Consider the following 20,470-nt stretch of genomic DNA (forward strand, 5'->3'; position numbering starts at 1 on the left):
AAACACCAAAAAAAAAATCAATCTAAAAAGGCGAAAACGCGTGCGAAAAAATAAAAACAAATCTGGAAGAAACACTTAGAACGTGACACGTGAGAGTGGCTCTGGAAGGCTCCGGAAGGAGCACTCGCTAACTAGTGACTCCCGTCAATGTACATAATGCATTGCTTTGCGCTGCTATGACGACATATACCTCGGTTACACACATTTTTTAATTAAAACTAGCTTACTTGTGCGTGCGGTGCCGTTATATATACCTTGTAATGGCATATTTCGCGTACTCCCATAGGCTGGCCGGCCGTTATCCGTATACTGGTCCTTCGTCCTCTCCATCTCATCATTTTCCTTGCTTGTGAAGTCTACATCTCCTACTCCATGAATGCCTGCGCTCTGAACTCGGTATCTTCCTTTTCTTCTTGGTACCCGGCCGTTAAGACCGGCGGCATGCATGCTCATCTCTACCTCGTGAGCTCTATAGATGGAGCCGGTGAAGGCGAAGCCGGCGAGGGGCGGGAAGAGGAGCAGGGAGAGTGGCGGCACGGCGGTGGTGCTGCTGGAGAAGAAGGAGTCGGAGAAGGAGAGGAGGAAGCGCATGAAGGCGCTCTGCGAGAAGCTCGCATCCCTCATCCCAAGGGAACACTGCTGCTCCACCACTGTAAGAACACGTACGCCTCTTCTCATTGCGGCCGGAGCAGCTTCATAGCCAGCCTTTTTCACCCCATGTTTATCTATATTATCTTGTGTTCTCGTCTCGAAAAGGGATGATCTTTACTCGGAACATTTCACTACTAATGAAAAAAAAAATCTTCAGAAAAGATAGATACGCCCCGGGCAATCGAGTGATGCGCATGGCCCTACCGAAGCAAAAGACGTAAGCGCCACGCAGGGCAGTCATATAGTAAAAAGAAGTTACATCAACCAAAAGTAACAAGAAAATATGAATCCGCTTCCCTCAGAAATCCTATTACAAGAATGCCGACCATATATTGAGTGAATAAAATCCGAGCGGCCGTCTCCTATCAGTTAGTGCTTCTCCTCCGGGCCTAGAAAGGACCACGTATGGAGCCAATTAATAGTTTAAACAATGACATGTAAAAGATTTGCAGTTTTTGATCGTTAAAAAGTTAAAATACACTTATCACGGCAATTCTTCATAGCCAAAAATAAAAGCACAAACTTCAGCATGAATCGGAGCCTTAATGCTAGGATGAATACCCTCCAACTATTATTCAAACTACCTGTATGTGGAAATAGATTAAATATGGCATGAACAGTACACCATAATAATTTGGCAAGGGGGCATTGGAGTAAAATATGCTGAATCAGTGCTTCATTGCTGCAAAAACAATATTTTACAGTGGTTTGCATTTTTGTCATCCGTTCGTTGAGGTTGATCTACCGGTGATAAAATAGTTAGTACTTGATAGTTAAGGTCACTTTTCTATCTAGGTACCATAAGAAAATCTTAATTTTAGTTGGACCATTAAGCTATGAAATTAAACGGCGGGCCATCGTTGATGATGTCTGTATACATGGATTTCATAGAGAAAAAGTCAGAGAAATTCAACTTCCAACGGAGAAGTGTCTTGTTCGTCATTGAGGTGATTGATCATGAGGTGCAACTAGTCCGTCCACTTCTCACCGATGAGAGGCCGTCTAAATGCAACATTCAACGGAACAAGTTCCAACACCGATGCAACAGCGACCTCCTTCATTTACAAAATGTTTTAAAGATAAGTGTATTGCAAAGCTTATAGGCTTGTCCTCAGTCTTGTCTCCTCCCTACACCTTGTGGTTAAGCCATTTCCCACCACAAAGGATCCTTTGCGGAAAAAAATATATTTTTGAATCCCATCAAACCTTTTCAAAAAGGAGAATCCGGAGATTTGGCTTGAACCTGAGACTAGGTTTATGAGTGGAGATATTTATTTCTCAACAACTCCTGTCAGACCCCATGATCTTCAGTAAGTACCTTGAACAACCATTTGTTAAGCAGACACTTAACTTTTATTTTGAGATCCTCCAGACCAAGACCACCTTGGTATATAGGTCTGAAAACAGCACCCCATCTCTTTAGGCAATATTTGCTATTGTTTTCATGAGGTTGCCAGAATAATCTAGAAATATGGAAATCAAAAGTCAAGTATTTTCCTAACCGCTTTGGGTACCCAACAACATGAACATTGGTAAACCAGTTAGGACCAAGGTGTCTCCTTACCAAATGGGTACCACATATCTTTGAAGTTACTAACCAAGAATTCAAGTCTTTTCCTAACCACTTTTAGTGCCACATATCGTTGAGGAAAACCCACAATCTATTTTAGGTTGGATGATTTTGTAATTCAAAAGGTTTTCTTATGTATGATTGTGCATCACAATGCCAAGACATGTAAAATAAAACTCTTCCATTATCTAGAAAAAAAATGGTCGTTTGAGCCAAGTAAATCATGTCAAGAAATACAAATTGAAAAATTCTTTCAATTAATGTTTTCACACTGCTCCCTAAATGTGTATGTAGGATACAATGACCCAGCTAGGCAGCCTGGATGTGGGGGCATCGTATATCAAGAAGCTGAAGGAGAGGGTCGATGAGCTACAACGTAGGATGACCTCTGCGCAGACCTTGGATACCTTGAGAGGAGACACTAGCATCCCAACGCCCACTACCACCACTACCACGAAAAGCGTTGTAGGGTCGCTGGAAGAAGAGAAAGCTCGGGAGGCATCGGCACCCGTATTGCAGGTGCGGCAACACGACGATTCAAGCATGGAGGTGAGATTGATATGCTGCATGAAGAGGCCGATCAAGCTCCATGAAGTGATCACCATCCATGAGGAAGAAGGTGCTGAGATCATCAACGCCAACCACTCTGTTGCTGGCCAAAAAATGTTCTACACTATACACTCTCGGGTACGTATACATAGTTCTTTTTTTTGCATTCTTAATATATAACTAGCAAAATGGCCCGTGCGTTGCAATGGGAGAAAAAAAACATAATCTTCAATGATGAAGACCACATTATGTTCACACATCATCGCATGATTTTAAAATTTCGTGCACAAATGCAAGAAAATGTTTTTTCTTTTAAATTTATTCACAAGTTGAAGCAATCTTTACATTTTCAAAAAAAAAAAATCATGGTTGTCAAAAATCTTGGTAACTCAAAGAATTATTCTTAATTTCAAGATTTTCTTTTTAGAAAACATACAATAATAATCCGATCCATCCAACAGTTAATTCTTCAAAAATCACACGGGTATATTTTCACAAAGACTTAGAAGCATTAATGTTTAACTACATACATTAGATCTTTCATGAACAATTTTACAAATATGAGAACAATTTTAAAATCGAGAACATTTTTTTACAATTTACAAACATATACTAAAAATCGTGAATATTTTTTATATTTCAAACGGGTTTAAATATTTTCTTTTGAACTGGCGACCAATCCTAGAAAAGACGAACATAATTTTTGATGTGGGAGGATTTTACTTTAAGTTCACAAACATTTTTGAAACGCATGAATTTTTCTGAATAAACAACATTTTATAAGCCGGTAATATATTTATTAGATTCACGGACATTGTTTTGGAATTTGCAAAAAAAAAAAACTGGCGCCTTTTTTGAATCTACAAACATTTTATGTTTTCGTCAACATTTTAATTCAAAGTTCCTATTTTTTAATATGCAAATGCTTTTGTAATTCTAAATTATTTAAATTAGAAGTAAACAAAAATGGAACGGAAAAATATAAATAAAAAAAGAAACTATCAAAACAGGCATTAGCTATTTTTAAAATTTTAGGACATTTTTTAAATGCATTAACATATTTTGAATTAGAAAGCATTTTGTTAAATGTTTTTAATAAGTTTTAATACACGGAGTTTGATTTGAAATCATGGATTTTTATTATTTTACAAACATTTTTTCAAACTTGCACACATTTTATTGTATATGCGAGCATTTTTTACAAAAACTCCGAGCAGTTTTTGAAGTCACAAACATTTTATTTTTTAAAATATGTTGATTTAAAATTTTAAGTTTATTAAAAGTTTAAAGGTTATTTGAAGTTTGAAATTATTTAAAATAGGAAAATAAAATGGAACCGAAGATAAATAAATAGACGGAACTAAAAAAACTGGCACCTGTGCATGGCCCGGCCCATATAGTGTGCTGGATATTCTCCCAGGCTGCAGAGCGTAATATATGAGGTTTTTACATGGGCCGGCCCAGTCCGAGATTTTTCGCTTTGTGAAACATTTTGTATTACTTACCCGTGACATGGTGGGTAATTTATGCAAACTTTAGAGGCAATTTCCATGATGTACCACAGAAGCAATAAGTGCTTTATTAATAAGTAGGTAAACATAAAGATATGGTTGTGTACATCACTCAATGCAAGGCCGTGGGTTATCCTCCTTTTCAGAAAAAACGAATACATAGGTTCAGCCTTTTGCATTTGCAACTACCAAATATATCTACGCTGCAAAATGTATGGCGCGCAAGAGTCTTCAGGATTCAAGTAAAATGCACATCTTAAGAGAAGAGATGAGATCATGTACGCGTAGGTGAAAATGGGAGCCATAGATCCTCCCAATCATTTTCTTAAAAGTTGTGGAGCCATAACAAGAGACAAAAAAATGGGGGGAAATCTAGCCGAAAAGTTTGAGAACAACTTAGATGTACACACGTGCCATACACATCTTAATATGTTTTATTTTTTTATACATGTTTCTTTCTTTTGTATTGCGTGATGGAGGACTGGTTTCCATCTATTTTTGCATCAAAATCCAATTAATTAATTGCATAATTTTTCTCTATATTATGCAGGCCTCTAGCTCGAGAATTGGCATAGATGTTCCAAGGGTTTCTGAACGACTGCGAGCATTGGTATGATAGTAGATGGATTTGTGCAAACTATATACATAATTTATATAAAATAAATATCCCATGGATGGTACATGGTTGTCTAGTATTAATAGACGAGAAGTAGGGGGTGGAGACACCTTGACTAGCCAGTAATTCACGTCTAAGCAATGAACAGTAAATTCAAAAATATAATTAATTATGAAAGTTGTTGGTATTGAAGATGCTCATGTGCGCAAGGAGCACGTTCTTTAGGTGCATGGACATTCGAGGAGCACAACCTCCTTGAACGTTCAAACAAAATAAGGTCCAAATAGTATTTTTTTTAAGTTTCCTTCAAAGCCATTTTTTAGCCACCACCTCCTCGGATGTCCAGACTCCATATTTTTTTTGCACGCCATCACGCAATTGAGCCTTTTGGATGCCAAATTTCATTAGAAGTTTTGAATGTTATTACTATTTTCAAAAAAATCACACCCAGGTCTGTACCTGGGCACCGAATCTCGGCACTCACTGTTAATTTGCTGGCTATTGTCTTCTCCATGTTAATTTTACAACGTGATCGATGTATGACAAAGATGTTGATCGATCTTCAATCAATAGTCACCCGGTATAAATTTATATTAACGGGTTTTGGGTTGTCATAGTTGAGATAAAGTTTATAAGTGTTATATGTTATCCCTCCCTCCTACATTTAGTGTTGTATAAACCGAACATTCGTTTTGAAAAGGCTTGTCTTGTGTGGTCATCTAAATGTGCAGCTCCAACTTTATTCACATGAAAATCAGGCACCATCGTGCATGCACAACAAGCAAGTCCTCAGGTACAATGATGGGGCCAACGCGACTCCTCCCAAGGAGCTCGTCGGCAACAATGATATAGGTGGAACCAACAAGGTGGCAAACCACGAGTGTGAGTCTTGGGTTGAGCAAGACCAAGTGATGTGGAGTTCCCTGCTTGCGTCAATATCACCAGAGTTGCTCGAGTAGGTGTGAGATGTGTCAACCATGGTTGAGCACTTGTCTACCTTTGTGGTGCATGTTCTCCTCTCATCATGTAATTGGCAAATCTGAGGAAGAATGTCTATCGGTAAGTGACTACTTCAACAAAGTAAAGGAACTCGTCGATACTATGGCCATGCTAGTATCTCCTCTTGCCGAAGATGACATGGTCTCCTATGTGTTATATGACCTTGGATCTAACTACAATCCCATTGTCATTGATCACAACTCAAAAACGGTATCCCTTGATTAGTTGTATTATTGACTACTTCTTTTCCTAATCATGTTGGAGCAGCAATACCTCTCCTGCCATGGCAAGTTTACGGCACCTGTGCGTGGTGGCAACAAAACATGTCATAAATCGTCAAACCCCAATATGGGGTATTAAGAGATGCACTTTCACAATGTTGGAAGCTCCAAATTGATCTAAGCATTATGTATTTAATAAGGTGAGTTGTTAAGATATAGAACTGTAAACATGTCGTATATTAGTTCATCCTCCTAGATTTTTTGCCACCCTCTCCTCCCTCCCAACACCAGACGATTCTCCTATTTTCTCTAAAAACACCACCTCCTACATCCCCATCCTCCTTTCCCCTTGCCGCCGCACGGTTTGATAAAGGCGATGGCTGGGATATCTCTGCTCTAATAGGCTTCGACGGAGAGATGCGATCTACGGGCGACAACTAGAGGCAAACGGTGTGGTTGTGTAGCGATGGTGGTGTTGTTTCCGATCGTATTTGCGGTCTCTCGAGCCGAGTGCGAACCCATCTGCAGGTACGCGGGCGACATTGACGACCTCCTGCATTCCAATACATAGTTATCCGCTTGTTCCGCGGATAGGAGCATGATCTTGTGTTGCTAGACGATTGTCATAACAGGTCGCACTATCTTAAACCTTTCAGACTGGTGTTAATGTTGAGTATGTTTTGCTAGCCAATTAATCTTCTGCAACATGTGAGGACGAATTGTGATTTTTTTAGTGTTGGTGACCTTCCTCCATGGCTAATGTCCATCAGATGTGTAATGGTGACTTTGGTTGTTTAGAGCCTTTGGTGCCCGGTAACACTTGTTGTGTCTTGAGTCTTGACAAGCTTCTTATGCGGGCACGGGTATGGTCTTCACTTGTGTCGCGTCTCATTTCAAGATCGTTCTAAGCATGTACCTGCTGGGTTGGGGAAAGTGGTGATAACAATACATGATGACTACAATTTGGTGGTGCTTCTCGAGTACACGATCTGAAGTTTGAAAACCCTAGGCCTAACTCTAGTTGGTTATACCTATCAACGACGATGTTTTTGCGTCATTACCTTGTTGAAGGCATTGCTCGGGTATTTCTCTTCAGAGTGAAAACCCAAGATCTGGCCTTTGGTGGTTGGAGTCGACGACGATGGCGCTTGAGCATCATTCCCTTCTTGGAGGCATTGCTACTAGAGAACCTTTCTTGTTATCCTTGTGGTGTCAATAGATGGTTGGTGTAGATGGTCGTTGTTGTACTTCCTCGATCATTGTTTTGATCGCTTCAGGTTTTCTTTCAGGGATGTATCTGGTGTACCGGGGCAATTGGTGCTACCAGAGCTCCGATCCCCATCGCATTAAAAGATGATCGTAAAAAACTGAAAAACTTTCAGTTCATTGGCACAAGATCAATGTATGTTGTAAAAAAATAAAAATTCAAAAACATTGCTCGAGATACAGAAATGAAAAATTTGACACTGAATAGTACATAACACAAGTTGGGATTCAGTTTTGGCCCATTAGCACAATGATGTTAAATTTGTCATTTTTGTATCTCGAGCAATGTTTTGAATTTTTATTTGAATTTTTTGACAATATACATTGATGTTGTGTCAATTTATGATTTCTGAACTCCGACGTATAGGTTAATTTAAACACTTTTAATGCGTGAACATTTTGTGATTTCTTATCTTTTTTGCAGAATCATGAATATTTATTCTCCGATTTCACTATCATTTTATGATTTCTTGACTATTTTGTATGAATTCACAATTATTTAGAATTATTTTGAAATACGAAATTAGTTCCAAAGTTAAAAAATCTGAAAATAAATAAAAAGGAGGAGAAAAATATAGGACCCCTCCTCGCACATGGGCCGGCCTAACAAGGCGCGCGGGGCTAGGTGCGGATGTTGCACATTTCATGAGTTCCACGATCCAGGAGGTGTGATAGGGCTCTCAAATGAGACATAGTCAGGCCCGTAATTTCTTTTATTTTGAAAAACACAAGTAATTTTATTCATAACAATTACAATACACTTACTAAGAATTACAATGAAATACCTTGAAAACACCTTCATTCTAACAATCTCTGTTAGAAAAAAAAATACTCCAAAATTTTGGTAAAAAGGTGTAGTTAGACTGGAGCAACGATGTTATTATTCTTGCACCCACAAGAACATTATAAATAATGTTTTTCGAATGCGTCTTGAGTCTCCTATCCAAAAAGATATAAAACTTTGATCGGTGAACGTACTTGGATCTCCCCGATCCACTTGAATTGCAGGCCGTCGGATCACAATATCTTCACATGGTATTGATGAAAGATTTCTACTCAAAAAGAATCAAACCAACAATAAAAAGTTTGAGATACCAACATAAACTAATTAGATTCAATTAGGACGTAGAACTATCTATCCCCGTGTCACTGCCAAATGGAAAACGTAGAACTCTTGATGTCTCTCGGCACCAAGATGAACAAAACCCTAGCTCTGAATGCCCAGTTTGCTATGTCCTGCCCGCATATATTCCAAAATCACTAACTAAGAAGTACCTCTTACAAAGGTCACTTCTATATCCTCATACGACAAGTGACACACTGCATGTACGTCACTTGTCGCAACATGAGAGTTTTTGTTTCTTTCGTAGATTCGTTTATTCGGAATGTTTTATATCTTAAACCGTGCATCGATATCTCGAACTGTTTTCATTTTTGGATTCCTCACATCGAGATCTTTAAAATGAACTTCTTCATGAAAACAACCGGATGAAAAAATCCGAACTGGGAGCATGTTTTTCCCTTTCCGAGAGGCATGACAGTGGCTCTCACGGAAGCAAATCCGTGCCTCCACGAGAAGTAAATCTGTTCATCTCGTGGTAGGGAAAAAATAAAACATGTTTTTCCCTTTTGTGCGAGAAACGACCGTGCCTCTCACGTATTCAAATACGTGCCTCCATGAGAAGTAAATCCGTCCCTCTCATGAAAAAAATAATGGAGACACGACCATGCCTCTCGTAAAAGTAAATATTTGTCTCCCGAGATAAAAAAATGTGTTTTCCCATTTTGCGAGAGGCATGGTCATGCCCCTCGTGTAAGAAAATATGTGCCTTCATAAGAAGTAAATCCGTACCCCTCACGAAAAAAAATATTTTTTCCCTTTCTAATAGACACCTCCGTGCTTCTCGCGAAAGCAAATCTGTGCCTCTCGTGATAGGAAAAATAAATGAAACACCTTTTTTCCCTTTTATGAGAGGCCCGACCGCATCTTCTGCATAGTTGCTCATGTCCTGAAGCAACATTTTTTTGTTAGATCTTCTCAATGAACAATTATTTTCTATGCTGAAATTTCCCTAAAAAACATTCTAGGCTGAAATGCTGAAGGCGCAACAACATGCCTCGAACAAGACAGAAAATCTTACAACATGCATCGCACAACACCGATCAAGCATCACAGTGGACACCGAGGTAGAATTATCAAAAGAGGAACAAGGGTCACCTGGCGCTCAACAAAAAGGAAAAACCACTACCAGTAAAAAAAATCATGATCACTAAGAACTGATTCCACAACCGACTTGAAAGTTTACATTTAATTGTGTTGGAAGCCCTCATCCATAATTACCCTGAAATATCCATTTCTCAGAAATATAAAGGGAAAAAAAAAACCAAAAACAGGAAACCAACAGAGAAACGCAATAACCGTCCCACAGGTCAGAGAAAGGTCCGATGATGTAATTACCCAGCGACGACGACGGCGCGACGACGAAGCCGACACCGACATAAAAGGGAAAGGAAGAAAAAACCCAAGCAACGACGACTTCAGGGAAACAAATCTGAAGAAATAGATCAGAACAATATTAAAAAACCTAAATTGCTTCAGGACGAAAATGTAGAAGGAAAAACCAAAAAGTGGAAAACCAGAAACCAGAAACACACGGGACAACTCCTCCACGCGAAAGTGTCACTTGCGGAGCGGGTTTGAAAAGTCCCCAACACGCACACAATGCGACATTTGTCACGCGTGAAATACATTTCGAGTGACCTTTAGGAGGAATACTCTCTATCTAGTGATTTCGGTACTCCTTGATTTGTTGCTCATGTTGTAAAGGAACTATTGTTTTTTATATTGGGGACAGCTAGGGGTTCATCGGTGGATCCGTATTAATTATCCATCACGTGACTAGCCGTTGGATGTATGCGTGCGCAACCGTCCGATGTACACACATCCTGCAACAACGTTTCAGTTGCCGAAACTAGCTCGTTGTTTCGGCCCTGACATCGCACGTTCGATGTACACGCGCGGTCGCCTCTCCCGATCAAATACATCCTGAAACAACGTTCCAGTTGCTGAAACTAACTCGTTGTTTCGGCTCCGACATTGCACGCCCGATGTACACGCGCGGTCGCTCCTCCGATCAAATACATCCTGAAACAACATTTCATTTGCTGAAACTAGCTCGTTGTTTCGCCCCCGACATCGCACGCCTGATGTACACGCGCGGTCGCTTCCCTCGATCAAATACATCCTGAAACAACGTTCCAGTTGTTGAAACAAGCTCGTTGTTTCGGCCCTGACATCGAGCGGCCGGACGGCGTTCTTCACTTTTGCAATATAGGTAATGTTGCAAAAACATTTGCATCAGAGGTCATGGCGCAATAACTTCTGCAACAAAGGTCTTGTTGCAGAAAACTTTTGCAACATAGGTCAGGTTGCATAATTTTTTTTCTTTGTATTTTTGCAACACATGTACTATTGCGAAAAAACTTTTGCAACAAAGATCATGTTGCAGAAAACTTTTACAACATAGGTCTGGTTGCAGAATTTTTATTTCTTCGTCTTTTGCAATGTAAGTACTGTTGCGGAAAAAACTTTTGCAACAAAGGTCATGTTGCAGAAAACTTTTGCAACATAGGTTAAGTTGTAGAAAAAAACTTCGTCTTTTGACAACAGAGCTGATTTTGCAAAAACTTGTCTAAATTACAGCCGCCGTTCACCGCTATAGTTAGCAACACAAGATAAAATAAAAAAATGCACGTCATATGCATGCGAGCGTCAGAACGTGCCTGACCAAGCATGGATCAAGCGGCGCGGGTGGCGGAGCTCTCCGCGATCAGCCGGTAGAGAGTTAACGTTTTCCTTTTTATATATCTTCTCAAGGAACAATTATTTTCTAGGCTGAAATTTCCCTCAGAAAAAAAAGACATTCTAAACTGAAATGCTGAAGGCCCAACAATCCAAGGCCTGCCAAAGTGCGGCCGCTCTCACCCCCGCCGGCGCTCCCCTCCCCTGCCCAAGCTCGCCCCCGCCGCCACTCAACCTCCCACCCTACGCGCTCCGGTGCTCCCCCTCCCCTCCCCTCCCGCCACACGCCGAGAAACAGCGCGGCGCCTCCATTGCCACCGTCGCCCGCCCCCATCTCTGCCGCGACCTCTCTTTCTGCTCCGCCGGGGAGGGGAGGAAGCTCAGCTGCGGCCTGTGTTGGCCTCCACTCCCATTCTTGAACAAACCTAGGTAAATCTCCAAACTTGGGAGCCGATTTCCCCAATACAATTCCAGTGCTATACTGCTGCCGTTTGCTGAATCTGTATTCACCAAGACCGCATCCGTTTGATTTGTCCATTGTCCATTGGAGGGGAGCGCCGGCGGGCGTGAGAGCGGCGGCACTTTGGCTGGCAGGCAGGCAGGCAGATGCTTCGTGTTGCAAGAATCTGTGCTGCAAGACGGCATTCAGGCCGTGCCGTATTCGCGCTCCTCGCCCGCCCACGACCCTGTGTTGGCTCTCACAGCTTGGGACACAACTGTCATGATGGTACTACCAAGCGCAATGTTGACGAAGATATCGCCGGGTTCTCGAACCAGAAATCGCAACTTGTTAGTCGCGGCGCTTGCTTCTCCACCACCACCGAAACGGTTCTCGTCCAAGCCCGGGACCCGTCTCTGCTAGCATCGGAGATAGAGGCCGCGATCGACCAGCAGAGGTTCGATGATGCTTGGAGGGCCTATGAGAAGCACCTTCACATGGACGGGCTCCCGAGAAAGTCGGTTCTGAGCAAGCTCATCACCGGCTTCGCGGCGACCTGCGATGCTCACAGGCTTAACCAGTCATACAGTGTGGTTGATCACACTTTTCGGGAGAGGCCTGAACTGCTGGAGAAGGAGGCCCTGATTTACCTGTCCCTTGTTCTTGCACGTTACGCTCTTCCTGATCTTGCTGTAAATGTTGTGAGGAAGCTGGTGAAGATTGAAGCATACCCGCCCGTTGCGGCTTGGTCTGCAGTTATAGCTCACATGTGTCAGACTGCGACCGGTTCATTTCTTGCTGCCGACATGGTAATGGAGATTGGATACCTTTTCCAGAACAATAGAGTTGATCCACGGAAGAAGAGCAACCGTCCGCTGCTAGCAATGAAGCCCAATTCATTTACCTTCAACATTGTTCTGACTGCATCCCTCCTGTTTGGTACTACTAAAAAGGCGGAGCAGCTTCTCGAATTAATGCCCAGGATAGGGGTGAAACCCGAAGCCAGCTTGTTGGTTGTCATGGCTCGCATATATGAAAAGAATGGACACAAAGATGAGATTCACAAGTTGAAGAGGCATGTCGATGAGGCCTGTGGTCTCAGTGAATCAGAGTTCAGGCAGTACTATGATTGCCTGCTCTCCTGCCATTTGAAATTCGGGGATTTGGATTCTGCTGTGGATATGGTACTGGATATGCTTAAAAAGGGTAACAACGCAAAGCGGTCACTAGAAGCAGCTAAAGCAGTTCTTGAGGCAGTTGAATCTAACAAGATTTATCTTCCTTGTCAGAAAGCGGACCCTGAAAATTCAGGTTTCCTGAATAAACCTGTGTCTACTGACCACCAAATGCTAAATTATGCTTCATTCTTCAAAGATAAGAGCTTTGCAAGGCTTGAATTAGAGGCGAGAGAATTACTCAAGCTATTATCAGATAAGCTGCAGGGACAGGTTGGACTGGTAAAATCTGAACATGGTGTCCTGCATCCAACTGAAACTACGTACGCCAAACTAGTCAAAACTTTCTTGGAAGCAGATAAGATCAGTGCATTGGCATCATTTCTTGTGAAAGCAAGCAAAGAGGATTCACCTGTGTCTGTTGAGAGCTCCTTTGTTGTACAAGTGATAAATGCATGCATTTCTCTTGGGTTATTAGAGCAAGCACATGACCTTCTTGACGAGATGAGATTTTCTGGAGTTAGAGTTGGTTCTTCCATTTATTCGTCACTTCTAAAAGCTTACTGCAAAGAGGGCAATCATGAAGATGATATAACTGCACTTTTGAAGGATGCTCAACAGGCAGGAATCCAGCTTGATTCAAGCTGCTACGAAGATTTGATACAATCCAGGGCACATCACAATAACACCACAGGTGCTCTCCATCTTTTTAAAGAGATGAAGAGCTCAAACATTAAAAAATCTGTTAACAGGGAGTTTGAGATGTTAGTGCAAAGCTGCGATAACAATGAAGCTGCTTTGACGGCTAAGCTAGTGGAAGAAGTCAAAAGTGGCCATACAGTTAATCATGCCATTCATGACTGGAACAATGTTATACATTTCTTCTGCAAGAAGAGATTGATGCATGATGCTCACAAAGCACTGAGCAAGATGCGTGTTTTAGGCCACACGCCAAACGCACAAACTTTCCATTCTTTAGTAACTGCTTATGCTGCTGTTGGTGGCAAGTATGTGGAGGTGACAGATTTGTGGGGCGAAATGAAAGTTCTGGCCAACTCCAACTCAATGAAATTTGATCAGGAACTGTTGGACTCTCTGCTGTATTGCTTTGTGAGAGGTGGTTTCTTCCTTCGAGCAATGGAAGTTATAGAATTGATGGAAAGCTCCAAGCTGTTTATAGACAAATACAAGTACAAGTCCCTGTGGCTTAAATATCATAGAACATTGTATAAAGGTAAGGCCCCCAAGGTGCAAACAGAAGCTCAACTGATAAGGAGAGAAGCAGCACTTCGTTTCAAGAAATGGATTGGGTTGACATGAAAGCGAGATTTTGAAAGCCATAGTTGTTTTGAGACCAGCATGGTTGAAGACCAATGTATGGATGCCTCTTGTCTTTGGTCCTTCCCTTGTCCCCTCCCCATCTCATGATCGGGCCAGATTTTCCCGTGAAGACAGACCTGCACGAGGATGATGAGTGTGGTTTCTAGCTGTGCCAGCCACCATGTTACAGGAACAAATTGCTCGACAGATCGCGATTCTCCCAGATGTAATTTCTCTACTGGTATGTTGTTTTTTAGTTGAAAGTTCTACAATGTCCATTTGTACTACTGAAATTGAGCCATACATGTAAAACCTGAGATTAGATGTACATGAACCATACAGCAGTTGTGGAATTTTTGTATGCAATGCCGTCCAGTGTACAGGTTGAAACAGCTCGTTGGGCGGAAGGATGATGCGGGCCTGCAATGATATATAATAAGAAACTATGCATGGTTTACTTGGTATTACTTGAATAATATTGATAAGCCTTAGCCTATTTGGAACTGCATTCAAATTTATAGTTTCTTAGTTCGACATGCACCCCTGTAGACTAAGGATGACGCCTCTAGGGAAAAAAGAGTACCGTTCATATGATGCAACTGAAACAAATATCTCAGAGTAGGCATAATAATTTTGTTTGGTTGAGATCATGTTTTGACCCGTGCATTGTATCTTAGAAAATTGACAAGCTATGTTCTTCTGTCTGCTTATGTACTTGTTTTTGCATCTCATTGATAAGTATTATTGTAACCCTACTTTGATTTAACAGATCTCGGCCTTTGTAAGAAAAAAAACTAGCTCACTTATTGTAGCAAATGTTTCTTACTCGCCAGTCATACACTAACCATCATGTGTGTCACAGCTGCCTTCAATTCTGACTAATGTGTAGGACATGTACAAATCAAATGAGTCGGTCTTTTGATTAACTGTATACAAGCAATCATGACATCTAAACAAAACCAACTTTGTTAATCATGATGGATCATTGCTAGTTTGTTGCATTTGTCTTAGGATGCTGCAGAAGGGAGTTTGTGGCCTGTTGTCCTCATTTGCATATTTAAATCACATCAATCCATGTAATCCCAGGATTTTTTTTAATTGTGCAACTTGCCTATTGTTTCCCGGAGACAAATCTCGAGCAGATACATGCACCAGGTTTCACATTTGCTGATAGAATCTTGATGAGGTAAACAGATCAGAGTCTTAACTGCTTGCTGGTTCTGTGCATCATCATTCATTGGTGCCATAAGGAAGCTGCAGACTTGCTTATTAGTGTTTACATCACATCAGAGCCATTGCCATCCTACATTAAAAATACTACTACTACAGAGCACACTTTGCAGACTGTGCTATTTAAGCTCCCCTCACTGTTGGTGTGATATAAGAAAAGGATGCTTCTTACCTTTCCTGAGGAAGAACACGATGATTCAGTAGGAACTACCCTTCAGCTTACCATTTAGTTTTCAACGTTCTCCTCGTGCTCACACTGCACTTCTGCATCCATTCTCCTGATATCTGGTAAAGCTCGACTGTGTCCTTCAGTCAATAGAGTACATATTTCATCCTTCTTCTCATCTTGACCTTTCTGAACTCATACCTTATATGAATCTGCTGATGGCGCAGACTCAGCACATGTTTCATTATCGGTGCGCCTGTTCTTATTGTTTGTTGGACTGCTTAGCAAAGATATCCTGTTACGGGGAACAACTCATATGAACACATCCTCCTCTGCCGCAGCAGTCTAATCAATTTAACATATTCAGGTGCTTTCTCTACTTCAGATAGCTATGTCTAGTGGTACTTCTTGTTGTATTTGCTGAACTGGTTTTCGTTCAAGGGAAGCATGTACTTCACCTTCGCTTTTCCCCCTTTTACATGTGTTGCAGTGCGGCTTCCTTTGGTTATTTGCTGAAAATCCTCTGCTATCTCTTCTACATGTCGGTCTAGTCAACCGGTTACCTTCCAACTCCCTTGGGTTTGGCCATCAAGATCTTAAGCAGTCATGGGTTGATCGAGATCTTGAACTGGTGATTGGTTGACTACTGGAGCAATCTGCTTCCGTGAGATCATTAATTCGTCTGTTGTTACTGACTGTTTATATCTTACTTTAAGGTTGGTTTGAAAGGTAATATCTTCCATCTTTCTTTCCATGGTATTACTACGATGAAATATGTTATCGTGACTCCTAATCTACCGTGTGGGCAAATAATTACAGTTATTTTTTCTAGAAGATGAATAACCAGACAAAGATTGAACTGCTGGAAATCTCATCATGGCTAAACTAACTGAGTATTACTTGAGGTTTAGTAATGAAACATACCGAAGGAATCATAGTAACTTATGGGACTAAAAGAATTAAAGAAATGATACAGATCCGAAGGACAGAATGCTAAATCAAGAGTTGATACTTCAATACTGAAGCTAAAGTAGCAAAACGAGTACAGTACCCGCTACTGCTGAATTTATCAAGCATGGATGTGGATCTTTTTCCTTGCACCTTTTCTGTGGAGTTGATTAGATTGTTTTATGATTAAATTACCTAGTGTATTTGTATTACGCATGATTTATATAACGTTCATAGTTACTCTACTACCCAGTACGTAAGCAAAACTAATTGGCTGGTCCTGTTATTCTGAACTTCTGTATAGCCATTATTCAGGTTCCGAAATTCCAGTCTCCAGTAGATTATTTTATTCAACATTTAAAGAGCAAACCGATGGCATTATCTCTGAATTTCTGTTTCAAGGATATGAATCTAGTGAACATGGTCTACCTTTTGAACCATATTAACACATGTTGTCATTTATTGCCAGCCAGCAAATTGGTCACACTTCCAGAGAAGTTGCTTTGTAAATTGGTGGATCAACCTTATCAAGTTTGTCTGATGGCGATGACAGTCATACTGGGGTTCTCTTGTTGCACCATGTGCCAAAAGATTGCAAGAAATAATTACAGAAGAGGCAGTTCTTATTCTAGGGGTGAATAAAGGCCTTAGAGACCTGCAGCGAACAATGCCTCAAATACAATGCTTTCTCAATGATGATGAAGAAAGGAGGACTGAAGAGGCAGCAGTCAACAATTGGCTTGGTGAGCTGAAAGATGCTATGTATTATGCTGATGACATTATCGACTTGGTGAGATTTGAAGGAGGCAAGTTGCTAGCTGAACATAATTCCTCATCAACAAAAGCAACCAGACGTGGTGGAATTTCACTTTTCACATGCATTCCCAATTGTAAGAAGAGTCATGAGATTGCCATAAAAATCAGAGATTTTAATGGAGAACTTGAGAAGATTTCAGAGTTAGGGGCAAGTTTTTTAAAGCTCCAGAGTTTGCAGCATAAAACTGAAGCTGAACTGGTGAAGCAGATGAGAACTTGCCACCTTGTGGAGCCTAGTCTTGTGGGAAAGGAAACTTTACGTGCTTGCACAAGATTGGTTGAACTGGTGCTCCGACAAAAGGAAAAGAAGGCGTACAAGGCTGGCATCACTGGAACAGGAGGGGTTGGGAAGACAACTCTGGCTCAGAAAATATATAATGACCAAAAAAAAAGGAGCATTAGGTAACCAAGCATGGCTTTGTGTTTACTCTGAGGTCGCTCTGTTGAAAGAAGTTCTTGGGAATTTTGGTGTACATACCAACCTAGTTTTGACTTTTGAGAAGAAGAACATGCTCTACCTAGCATTTTTATTAACCAAAATTGTAGAGACCATTTCTTTTGTTAAGAAAAAGCAGCACGCACAATTGCAATTTATATATTAAGACAGTACGACATCTTGCACGTAATCCACGCTGCAGGTAAAAATTTATCAATTAAATGTGTATTCATCTTTCTGTCTAACCTACTTTTGACTTTTGAGAAAAAATGCTCTACCTAACATTTTATTAACAACAATGAAGACCATTTCTTTGTTAATAAAAACTAGCATGGACGATTGCAATTGTTATCTCAAGACAATACAACCAGAGATCGTGATGAGCAGCTGGCGAAGAGCCAGTGTTATTCCTTGAACACGCGGAGAGCCTAAATATATAGTTGTCGGTGCAACATTTTTTGGTGCAATTCATGATAAATTAATTGATACTGACACTTGGTATGGCACGTAGACATTCATATATTTCTCAATTAACTCGGTTAAACCTAGAGAAGTTTGACTTTAGAAAAAACATTTTCGATGGACAGAGTACTAATTAATTTAGCACAACACAAATGTTAACAAGGACAGACCTAGAGTAACTTAAACTAGTAACATGTATATGTTACTAGTCTATGTTATTATTTTTATAGTGTAGTGCCATAGGTGTCATAACATAAATATCTTCATTATTTTATAGAGTTATTTGTATTGGAGTATTATGTAACTGTATTTGTCTTTCTTCTTTTTAGTTAATTGTCACGTCCCATTTTTTTCTTATGTGACATGCATGTTAGTACCTATGTTACTCCTAATATGACTATTCTTACATTTTGAATGGACAGAGTAGTAATTAATTTAGCACAGCACAAATGTTAACAAGGGGATGACCATGAATTCGTTCTTGTTTGCTTGCATTCAGCAATTGAGACGACCCTGTGGTCGATCGAGTGGGGAGTTGCAGAGCTGGTGAACCACCCGGACATCCAGTCAAAGCTCCGCCAGGAGATCGCCGCCGTGCTAGGGCCCGATGCAGCAGTGACGGAGCCAGACCTAGAGCGCCTCCCTTACCCGCAGGCCGTCGTCAAGGAAACCCTCCGCCTCCGCATGGCCATCCCACTCCTCGTGCCCCACATGAACCTCAAGGACGCCATGCTCACCGGCTACGACATCCCCGCTGAGTCCAAGATCCTCGTCAACGCCTGGTTCCTCGCCAACGACCCCAAGCGCTGGGTGCGCGCCGACGAGTTCCGGCCGGAGCGGTTCCTCGAAGAGGAGAGGGCCGTCGAGGCCAATGGCAATGACTTCCGGTTTGTGCCCTTCGGCGTCGGTCGGAGGAGCTTCCCGGGAATCTTGTCCTGTGTGCCATTGCCCTAGTAAAGAAACCACGGTTTTACAAGAAGTCCAGACACATCAAACGACGCTTCAACCTCATCCGCGACTACGTCGAAGTGGAGGACGTAAATATATTCAAAGTGCACACGGATCTGAATGTAGCAGACCCGCTGACTAAACCTCTTCCACGGGCAAAGCATGATCAACACCAGAACTGTATGGGTGTTAGATTTATTACAATGTAATTCACATGATGATGTGAGGGCTAAATTATTGACTCTAGTGCAAGTGGGAGACTGTTGGAATTATGCCCTAGAAGCAATAATAAATATAGTTATTATTATAATTCCTGTATCAAGATAATCGTTTATTATCCATGCTATAATTGTATTGAATGAAGACTTATATACATGTGTGGATACATAGACAAAACACTGTCCCTAGCAAGCCTCTAGTTGGCTAGCCAGTTGATCAAAGATAGTCAGTGTCTTCTGATTATGAACAAGGTGTTGTTGCTTGATAACTGGATCACGTCATTAGGAGAATCACGTGATGGACTAGACCCAAACTAATAGACGTAGCATGTTGATCGTCTCATTTTGTTGCTACTGTTTTCTGCGTGTCAAGTATTTGTTCCTATGACCATGAGATCATATAACTCACTGACACCGGAGGAATACTTTGTGTGTATCAAACGTCGCAACGTAATTGGGTGACTATAAAGATGCTCTACAGGTATCTCCGAAGGTGTTCGTTGAGTTAGTATGGATCGAGACTGGGATTTGTCACTCCGTGTGACGGAGAGGTATCTCGGGGCCCACTCGGTAATACAACATCACACACAAGCCTTGCAAGCAATGTGACTTAGTGTAAGTTGCGGAACCTTGTATTACGGAACGAGTAAAGAGACTTGCCGGTAAACGAGATTGAAATAAGTATGCGGATACTGACGATCGAATCTCGGGCAAGTAACATACCCAAGGACAAAGGGAATAACATACGGGATTATATGAATCCTTGGCACTGAGGTTCAAACGATAAGATCTTCGTAGAATATGTAGGATCCAATATGGGCATCCAGGTCCCGCTATTGGATATTGACCGAGAAGTCTCTCGGGTCATGTCTACATAGTTCTCGAACCCGCAGGGTCTGCATACTTAAGGTTCGACATTGTTTTATGCGTATTTGAGTTATATGGTTGGTTACCGAATGTTGTTCGGAGTCCCGGATGAGATCACGGACGTCACGAGGGTTTCCGGAATGGTCCGGAAACGAAGATTGATATATAGGATGACCTCATTTGATTACCGGAAGTTTTTGGAGTTACCGGAAATGTACCGGGAATGACGAATGGGTTCCGGGTGTTCACCGGGGGGGGGG

General features: G+C 41.3%; 2 protein-coding genes across 4 annotated transcripts; both read left to right on the forward strand.

Moving 5' to 3' along the window:
- The first annotated feature begins 259 nt into the window (after positions 1 to 259).
- LOC123449962 (transcription factor bHLH168-like) lies at positions 260 to 6,072 on the forward strand. Of its 3 annotated transcripts, none has more exons than XM_045127346.1 (5): positions 260 to 396; positions 476 to 652; positions 2,516 to 2,908; positions 4,832 to 4,891; positions 5,629 to 6,072. In XM_045127346.1, exons 1-5 carry the CDS (start codon positions 373 to 375, stop codon positions 5,854 to 5,856), a joined length of 882 nt encoding a protein of 293 aa, XP_044983281.1. In that variant the 5' UTR covers positions 260 to 372; the 3' UTR covers positions 5,857 to 6,072. The 3 variants fall into 3 exon arrangements, with proteins under 3 accessions (XP_044983281.1, XP_044983284.1, XP_044983282.1); XM_045127347.1 differs by having other exon boundaries at positions 307 to 396; positions 468 to 652; XM_045127349.1 differs by lacking the exon at positions 5,629 to 6,072 and having other exon boundaries at positions 4,832 to 4,897.
- A 5,323-nt stretch (positions 6,073 to 11,395) lies between these two features.
- Positions 11,396 to 14,485, forward strand: LOC123449963 (pentatricopeptide repeat-containing protein At1g03100, mitochondrial). The gene is made up of 2 exons (XM_045127350.1): positions 11,396 to 11,614; positions 11,736 to 14,485. The coding sequence occupies exon 2, from the start codon at positions 11,792 to 11,794 to the stop codon at positions 14,117 to 14,119; it is 2,328 nt and encodes a 775-aa protein (XP_044983285.1). The 5' UTR covers positions 11,396 to 11,614; positions 11,736 to 11,791; the 3' UTR covers positions 14,120 to 14,485.
- The last annotated feature ends 5,985 nt before the right edge of the window (positions 14,486 to 20,470 follow it).

Source organism: Hordeum vulgare, chromosome 4H (assembly GCF_904849725.1).
Source record: "Hordeum vulgare subsp. vulgare chromosome 4H, MorexV3_pseudomolecules_assembly, whole genome shotgun sequence".
In the NCBI taxonomy this organism is placed as follows: domain Eukaryota; kingdom Viridiplantae; phylum Streptophyta; class Magnoliopsida; order Poales; family Poaceae; genus Hordeum; species Hordeum vulgare.